This window comes from Pinus tabuliformis, chromosome X (genome assembly GCF_031772625.1).
Source record: "Pinus tabuliformis cultivar Carrire ecotype Pingquan chromosome X, CPIR1, whole genome shotgun sequence".
Taxonomy (NCBI): Eukaryota; Viridiplantae; Streptophyta; class Pinopsida; order Pinales; family Pinaceae; genus Pinus; species Pinus tabuliformis.
Genome location: NC_142308.1, coordinates 1679900619 through 1679910637, shown reverse-complemented (window position 1 = coordinate 1679910637; position 10019 = coordinate 1679900619). Strand labels below are relative to the sequence as shown.

At 34.0% G+C, this 10019-nt stretch overlaps 1 protein-coding gene across 1 annotated transcript; it reads left to right on the top strand.

Moving 5' to 3' along the window:
* The first annotated feature begins 895 nt into the window (after nt 1-895).
* LOC149146467 (uncharacterized) lies at nt 896-1738 on the top strand. The gene has a single exon (XM_089452773.1). The coding sequence runs from the start codon at nt 896-898 to the stop codon at nt 1736-1738; it is 843 nt and encodes a 280-aa protein (XP_089308899.1).
* The last annotated feature ends 8281 nt before the right edge of the window (nt 1739-10019 follow it).

Here is a 10019-nt window from a genome sequence, read left to right as displayed (position 1 = left end):
CACAAAAGTAATAACAAATAGATTGAAGCACATTCTTCCCAAAATAATTCCGGAGAATCAAGGAGGCTTCATCCAAGGGAGGCAGATCGTGGACAACTTCACCCTAATACAGGAGGCAATTCATTCAAGTCTTCTTCGAAAAGAATAAGGTATGGTGATTAAACTTGATTTAGCAAATGCCTTTGATCGAGTAAATCATAGTTTTCTTTTAAAAGTCATGAGCAAGTTTGGTTTTGGAACAAATTTCATTCATTGGATCCGGGCATGCATCTCGGAGCCATGGGTTGCTCCTCTTGCAAATGGAAGAGCCATGGATTTTTTCAAAGCTTCGAGAGGGCTTAGGTAGGGGTGTCCCCTTTCCCCTCTGCTATTCGTCATCCAAGCCTCTGTTCTCAGCTTTCTGCTAGACAAAAAAATGCAAGATCAAGATATTAATGGACTGTGTATAGCAAGAGGGGTCAAGAACAATAATCACGCCTTATTTGCGGATGACACTCTGCTCTTGGGTGTTGCCTCTCTCTCCTCTGCCTCTAAATTCAAAGCAGTTCTGGAAGAATTCAACAAGGGCTCAGGAAGTGTTGTAAACAAGAATAAATGCCACATCTTCAGCTGGAATACCCCGCCCAGATTGCTCTCTGCTATTTCTAGATGTCTGGGGTTTGCAGCCTCCTCTTCTTGGACTTCTTTCAAATACTTGGGCCTTCATGTTGCTCAGAAAAGACCTGCAAGCAAAGACTGGCTCCCTTAGCTCGAAAAATTCCAGTCTAAGATCCAAGCCTGGGGTTTCACCTGGCTCAACTCTGCTGGCAAATCTGTCCTTATCAAATCAGTGCTTTCTAGCCTCCCTCTATTTCAATTTGCCGGGATGCTCGCTCCAGCAACCATATTAAAAAAAATGGAAGAGTTCATACGGAGGTTCTTCTGGAAGGGAGGAAAACAGAACGAAAACAAGATTCCCCTTATCAGTTGGGAATCCATTTCCAAGCCTCTGTGGGAGGGTGGTTTAAACTTCAAAAACTTTGGCCAGCAGAATGTGGCTATGGCAGCTAAGATCATCTGGAGGATCATCGTGCCCAATCCTGGCTGGGCCCAATTGGCACTCTGGAAAAAATACTTCCGAGGTCCACGTTCTAGCTGCTTAGACAAGGTGATCCGCTTGCCCAACTCGTCTTTCCTCAAGCTGTATGCCAAAGCTGCTCCTCTAATCAAGGATCACGCCCACTGGATCCCTGGAAACGAAAAAAAGATAAACATTTGGACTAATAAAATCATGCATATGGATCCGATTGAAGACAGAGCCCCCACTGGAGCGCTACGAGACTGGATGGATAGAGAGGGGTTGAGTACGCTATGGGACATTTCTCTTTGGAATGACGTTGATTGGGCATGGTGGAAAAGAATTGAAGTGCCAGTCCATCTAACTAACGAATGGGCCACGTTGATCGATCTTCTCCATGGTTTGGCGCCCACGCATAGGAGGAAAAAAGATGTGAAAGGCTGGGGGCTGAAAGCCAGAGGCTATACTATCTCCGAGGGATATGCTAAGTTGAACGAGAGACCACATGTCCCCCCCAATCCAAAACCTTGGCAGGGGGTTTGGCGTTTCCAGTCATGGCCCAAAATCGATTTTTTTGCCTGGCTTCTCTGTCATGGCAAAATCCTAACATTTGACAGATTGCAGAAAAAGGTTTCTACGGTCCCTCTATTTGCTCTCTTTGCAATGAAAACGCTGAGATAGCATCCCATTTAACTCTGGAATGCATCTTCTCCAAGCAGATTTGGTTCTCCCTTATATACTCCTTGGATCCCAACTTTCTGCTCCCTTGTTCCACCACTGATCTTTTCTCTAATTAGGCAAACAAATATCCTGGTCCTCCTCCTAAAAACCTGATAATCAAAATAGCATGGGCTATTCTTCCAAAAGTTATTTGCTGGCAGATATGGCTAGAACGCAGCAGAAGAATTTTTAGAAATTCTAGACAGCATCACAAGGCCGTAGAAGTCAAGATCAAATGTCAATTAAAGGAATGCCTGACTGATATAAAAGATGATTCTAGCCTCAGCCAATAGGATATCACTTGGGGTTCATTCCTTGACTTACAATTTCAACCAACGATCAGAATTGTCCCTCCTCTTAAAGATTGGAAAATAAGGAAATCGGAAGCAGACTTTCAAGACTAGCTCAAATCACATTCAAGGCACTCTCTCTTTTTCGATGGGGCAGCTAAGGGCAATCTGGGCAGAGCTGGTGCAGGAGGTGTTGTTGTAAATTCAATTGGGGAAAAAATACACTCCTATGCTTGGGGGCTTGGACACTCAACCAGCATTCAAGCTGAGGCTTTGGCACTCTTGCAAGGCCTTAAGACCCTTAAGGAACTAAAAATAAAGGAAGCAACAGTTATAGGCGACTCCCAGATCATTATAAATGCAATGGTCTCCAATACCCCAACTTCAGATCTTAAGCTAGCTAGGCTGATATTTAGAATTAAGGGCTTGGAAAATGCTTTTCAGAAGTTGAATTACTATCATGTGCTGAGAACTCATAATAAAGATGCGGACAGTGAAGCCAACAAAGCTGCCCTCCTCTCTGTCGAGGTCAAGATGAAAGACGAAGAAGAATCATGGGAACCCATCCCATAAGTTGTTTACCGTCATGTTTTACTACTTGATCTTAAATAAATTTGTTTGTATTTCCAAGTGGAGGAAAATTTTGGAAATAGAATCTATAGAAACCCAAGCAAGGAAGAAGACCTCAAGTTTCAGCATTCTCACTCTCAACAGTGAGATGCACTAAGATTTAGACATCCTCATTGTAAACAGATTTTCGGCATTCAGGCCTAGATGAATATAATCACTCCATAACCGTTTCTATCAAAAAAAAATTGTATTTCAAAAAATTTGATTTCTTATAACACTTGATAAATCCAAACTTAAAATAGATCTAGGATTGTATTAATATTAATCTTTTAATATTAATACTAGATATTTATTTTTTACCTAACATGATAACAAAATTAATATTTTCAAATATTACAATTTTAACTTAAAATTATTTATATTTTAAACATTTTTAATATATCTAAAAGATATTTTTCTTTGAAAATTTTATTTTATAAATATTTAATTAAAAAAAATTAAAATTAAATAAAATTAAATTTTGATTCTTTATATTAAATTGTATTATATTTTTTATCTATATAATTTGATAACATATTTACATATTACCTGCCTATACTAAATTGTAAAATACACCTCTTACCATAATAACCCTGATTACCATATGTCTAAATATCCGTTTATTTTACACGTTAAGATTTCCCGAAATGCACCGGTCGGTGATGAATTGCGATTCGCATCAGTGGTCAGCGAAGGCCCATGTTGTTCACGATTCGGTTTTTAACGCTCCACTGTCCACACAAATCACATGATTTCGTTTGTACCAGAACGGGACAAAGTTATCCCAACCAGGGGTTAAGATTGACAAGTATCTACCGTCCGTCTTAAAATTGACAAGTATCGATCCATATTTAACTTTATTTAACAGTTAAATATTAATCATTTTAAAATAAAATCTTTAAGTGAATAATATTGTTTACTTAATTTTTTAATGATATGAGCTAAAAATTTATTAGTATTTATATATACATATATAATCTATAAAAATAATTTTAAATAATATTGTAAATAATATTAGTTTAGATCTATTTTAATTTAATTCTGGATCTACATTGTTTTAATTATTAATTATAATTTATAAATATAAATGTAATTATTAATTTTCTGTTTTTTATTTTATTTTTATCAAGTCAAAATGTTAAAGATTATATTTTTATTATATTGGTATCAAATGTTTACTTAGGAAAATATAATATCAAACTAAGATGGATTTAGGTTAGTTTAATTTTCCCGTGAAATAGGTTATATTCCACATGAATATCATGGATTCTTAAATCAATGGGTCAATATTGTGAGTCATTTTTATTTTTATTTAATTTATTTTTTATAAGGTTATTTTTATTTATTTTTCACCCAGTTAAATTTTTTACATTACGTTATGTCACACATTTCTAGGATACTCTAGGCATTGGATCTTGGGTCAATGAAAGAATTACATACATCCCTCTGACTAAACACTAATTTTTTTCAATTATTTTATCTTACTATATAAAGTTAGATGTAAAATAAAGGTGAAAATTGAACTATAAAATTTGATGTAAAATAAAAATGAAAATTAAACTATTTTATTTATGATCGACACTGATTTTAAAGTAACATTATTATTATTATTTTTAAGTAAGTCATGTGTGTCTTTGTCTTCACCCAAATCATTCAAACCTACTTTGTGCATACTTATGTCTAAAGCTTGAACACTAAATCTTGAAGCTTAAGGTTGAGACTTCCATGTCCATGCTGATTGGCCATTAGTATGTTCTATAAAAAAACTAAAAAGTAACCTTTGGTGATAGAGTATTCAAATTGAAAGGTTTTTTAGTTGTCCAATAGAAATAATAGAATTAACTTTTTTTGTTTGTCTAAGTGAAACAGAGATTTTTTGTTTGATTTTGAGAGTTTCTATGTAATTTCTTTAATGTTGGTATATTGGTGATGGATTTAGTTTTCTATAATATGGGTCTATTTATTACTTTGACTAGAAACTAAATCTATTTATGTTTGGATAAGGAAATCTCAAATGTGTGGTTACCAAGGTTATGATGCATTCAATACAAATTTATATTAGAATACTAAAGCTACTAGATTTGGGGCTTTCGTGCCTTAAAACTCTCTGCTTTTTATTTCTCAAAAAATTATGATTTTTTTTCTAAATATATGCCCTATGTATTATTGTTGCTTGAAAGGTTTGAAACTTGATCAATTGTTCTTCTTCAAGATACATCATAGATAACGGGTTTGATCAAGCTACTTGAGATTTTTTGGAAAACAATTAAACATGATTTGAAAATTCTTTGAAATTACATAAATAATGACTATACAAAAGTGCACCAAATCAATGACTAATTTAACACTGATTGAATATGTTTGATATTTTACTTGATTAAGATTTATTTTATAATCAAGCTAAAACCAAAAAAATTCTTAAAACCAAACAATTCCTTCATAAAATATAATACAAAATTTATATTAACAAAAAATTACACATATTCACAACAAAAAACCTATCAAATTTATATCTATATCCAAACTCTTATATTTGTATTTTTATGTTAATAGATCTATATGTTTTGAAATTAGAAGTGAACTTCTAAATTAATTAATTCTTATTATTGTAAAAAAAAATTAACATAGATAATCTCCTTTCAAAGATTTACATAAATTTTGGTGAAAGCTATAAACTTAAGAGGAACCCAATAGAAGCATGCATAGTTTCAGTAGGCTTTTCTTCATAGAGATAGTTTTTATATGGGCACAACCTTGTTATTCTTCTTCAGAACAGCGGGACAAATCCAATTATAGAAAAGAAAAAGAATCACTAAGAGCGTAGGCTAATAAGAAGCTATCACTCTGTACGGTAGCTCATCTCTGCGACCAGAATGAATGGAATATCTAAAGAGTTTTCTCTTCCGTTCAGTTGCTAAAAGAGTCCTGGTGACGTTGACAAACGATATTGAGTCCGACAAATACGAAGGAGGGAAATATGCCATTTTGGTAAATTTACATATTTTTATTTTTATTTTTATTCATGTAAAAAAATATCTATATATATTATAATATATATTTTTTATTTTAATATAAAAGTGTAAAATTATTTGAGTGGATACTTCTAATTAAAAACATAAATATTTTTAATTACACAGAAAGTGTCCTTCTTGAATCAGTTAAAGTTACTGACCATCGTCTACCTTTTCATTTTTGAGTGTTGGATCTGTCAATTTTCTCCACCGTTGGATCTGTCACAGCTGGTTGGAGCACACTACGCGCTGTCCATGCTCAGTCTCGTCATAGTTTCTGGGGTCAGCAATAAATTGCTATAGTTTCTTAGGTGGGCGATAAATGTATGAATGGTCGAGTGCAGACCCAATTTCAGGCCTCACCTAGCGAGTGCATATGGATTCAGCTACCATGGGAGGAATTGTGTGGAAGCCTGTTCAGATAACCATCAGACAGCTTCCACTTCCACAGCCTTTCGAAGGGTGGAGAGGCAAATGCAGTTTTCACCCATCTAACGCCAATAACAACACTGCCCCTCATCAATCATCCAGAAAATGAAGGCGAGAAAAGAAACATAATTTGAGACATTCCCGTTAATAGATTTATATAGCAGACAATTCTCTCTCATAACTCATTTATCTACACATCAAACACATAAAGCAGAGGCGTACGAGAGAATCTTGATAATTTTCGATTGGTTTTCAATTAGCTCAACATTAATGGCATCTCCAGCCTCGAGTCACGAGTCCCGGTTTCCAGGGCCCAGCTCCAGCGAGCGACCAAGCACCAGCCCCTGTATTTGCACGTTTATTGATTCCTCAATACATTTCGCTGGAAGCTCCCAGAGCGGAATGACTTCAGAATACGTGCGAAGAGCCCATTCCAACTGAACAATTGCCATCGCACCAAACAATTGACATTTTAAATTTTGGAACTATAAAAATATATGGGTAAACCAATTTTACATTTTCAAGTGAGTAAGAGTACTTCTAATTTTAGTATTTCAAGAACGTTTATGGTATTTTTAAAGACAATGAGAGTAATTGCTATTTATATCTATATAGACCTCGTGGACTCCTTTAGCCATGGCCAATGCTCAGACTTTATATATTATTTATGAAATTTCTTTTTTATTTGGTTACCATTGGGTTTGGTTGATTTTACATTTCCATATGGAAAATGTGTATTTAAAGAAGAATTAGAGGTGTGTTCTTTTTTTGAATTAACTAACGACACATGACAATATAATTAAAATTTGTGTTATGTATCTGGATAACTTTTGTTTATATCAATATACATTTCCTCGAGTCTTTTAACCATTCCCAATGCCCAGAGTTTACATTACTCAAATGTGATTCCTATTCTGGTCTGCCCTGTCTTACCATTTGATAAAAAAATTTACTAAATCTTATATGTTGTCTTTTCTTAACCATGTTGCATTTCCTTTCCTTTTAGCCATTGCCAATGCCCAGAGTCTACATTACTCCAATGTGATTCCTATTCGGGTCTGCCCTTTCTTACCATTTGATAAAAAATTTACTAAATCTTATATGTTATGTCTTTGCTTAACCATGTTGCATTTCCTTGGTTGTGCGAAAATACTCATTTAGAGAATAATGGAGGAGCATTTTTCCATGAAAGGAGTATGAAAGTTAATTTTGGATGTTTTGGATTTGAATGATGAGTGTGCCTATAATAATACAAATATTTAAAATTTATATTTCAAGTGTTTACTAATATTCTGTAGAGAACCAAAAAAAAGAAATATTATGAAAACTGAGTTGTGGCTCAACACCTAAATGGATAAATAAAAAAACCAGAGCAAATATTTTATATTATTTAAAATAAAATATATGTTATATAAAGATTATCTTTCTCTTGGAAAAAACTAATAATAACCTTGCTTTACCAACCAACCAAATAATTTTAACAAGTAAACTTGGTTATATGAAGGGGTTTCATTAAAATTGTTCCTTAACACAATTATTTTTTTCTAATCTTGAAATGATTGCCATATTTTAAATATTTAATTTCTTGGAAAAAATTTCAAATAACACAATGCAGAGTAATGCCATTGTGCGGAAAGTCAATGCATGCCATCAAAAATACAATATGGAACACTGTACAATTAGAAATTGACATTGCAATACCAAGAGACACCAAAGTTTTTTGGCAAAATGTTGTGAAAAAAATCACTGACAATTTTACGAATAATTGTTTTCCACCATAAGCATCCATACAAAACACTCACAATTTTACCAATAGTATTTTTATCACCATAAGTGTAACATCCCTATGCGTAAAATATTAATTAATGAAATAGTAATTCTTTTTAAAGAAATTACGAATTAGTTTCAACAACTAATTCTTGTATCCATAGCGCTGTCAATTAAGAATGGCAGACAGGGGGCGCGTGTGGCGGCTTAAAAATGGGAACTGAAGCCACCTGCTTTTCTAGACGGTTTCGAGAAAGACAACCGCCAGATTAACTGCGAGCGAGTCATCACTTCATGTAGGGGGCTTTAATGAGATTATGAAAAAACCCAATCCCCGAGCAAACTCCGGAACTGTTTTCTTGATGAGGAACGGTTCCTTGGGTGATATGCCTGTTATATATTAGTGTCCATCGCTGAACCGCGGAGGAAAAAGGCTGCATAAATTCGTATCCAATTAGCCGAGTGTTATCTGCGCGATTGGAGGGAGCTGGGACAGAACTTCATGCTAAGAGGAGGCAGCCATTGAAGAACTGAGGCCTCACCTCGAAACACTCAAATACATCAAAAGGTTAAGCTGTAGGAAGATCTTGTTCAGGTAGCGGCTCTCCGACCCAAGCAACTATTGTAATTTAATGTATCTGTTCACTGTGAAAGCTGCAAGGGTGAGGACAGAGTTGCGGTTATGAGAGTTTGAAGCTAGACCAAGAGACACAAATTTGTTTCTTTCAGTCACGAGGGGTAGGTATTGCGGATTTCATGCTTGAAATCACACTCAAGGTAAGTCCAAAATTATGCACACTCTTTTTAAAGAGGCGGTGATATGAGCAAGAAATGGAAATTGCTATGCAAAGAATTTGCCGATGCAAATGATAAGTCTATGGTGCCTTTCTTTTTGAAAAATCTGCGTTGTCTATGAACATATAAGTTTATGCATCCTGAAGGCATAATATTAGAATCTCACTTTAAAGTTCTTAGGCATTAAAATATTGCAGAGATATAAGTCCTCTTGAAAGTATTGGTTGCTTAGTTTATGCACAGTAAAAACTAAGTAGTTTTGTGATTTTCTTGAGAGTGTTAAAAGCTAAGTAGCTTTATTATTTCTTGGGATAAATTACACAAGGTTCTTACTAAGAACCCAAAATATCCTCTTGAGAAGAGATGTATAGGACATATAAAGTTCTTGAGGAGATTGTTGTTTTATATTTTCTTGGCAAAGAAAATGTATTAGGACATGTAAATAAAGATTATATATTCCTCTTGGTAAAGAGAATAGGGTTTTTACTTGAATAACATAAAGAAGGTTTTTACCTAAATAACCTTAGTATGAATAATCTAATATATTACTACATGTAGATTAAGGTTATATATTCCTCTTGTAAAGAAAATATATTACCGCATGTAGATAAATATTGATTTTATATATATTTTCTTGGTAGAGAAAATATATTACTACATGTAGTTAAAGGTTGTTATTCCTATATATAGGAAAAGATGGTTATTATATATATTTGCAACATTAAAAGATAAGGAACATTTATTGTCTTTATATAACATGCATATGTGTTTATGTAAGAAAAGATAGGATGAATTCTCTTTTCTTAAAAAGGTATTTCGTAGTCTTTTCTTTCCTTTCCTGGAAGTGAATATAGATTAAAGAGGGTAGTTTGTGATATATTCTCATGGGTAGTGATATCTCTTGAAAAACAATACTTGGTTATGAGAAAAATATGCATTAGTATGAATAAGTATTGTGAAAAGTAGAACAAGAGTTTACTGGAATATATGTACTAGTTAACTAGTATATTATGCGTGCTCATGCATGTGTGAAAGATATTAAAGAATCTCTTAGAGGTTGATCATTGTTTGAATAATATTGTGACTAATCTTGTTGCCAAGATTGTTGATGACTGCATTGACAGGAAACGATGGCAGATGGTGCCAAGGAAGGTGATGTTTAACATTATGACAGGAAAAAGATTATTCGTTCATGCAGATGAAGTCAAGCTGCAGTATTGCCCATTGCTAGAACAATTATGCCACAAGGAACTTTGCATGTGGCGGTATGTAAATAAAAGATTACATGTAAATTGTATTAGCTTGTAGCTAGTTATGTGACAACCAAATGATAACTTATTG

What these genes read in the sequence shown, in the direction of transcription:
- LOC149146467 (XM_089452773.1), top strand. Translation starts at nt 896, where the DNA reads ATGGAAGAGTTCATACGGAGGTTCTTCTGGAAGGGAGGAAAACAGAAC.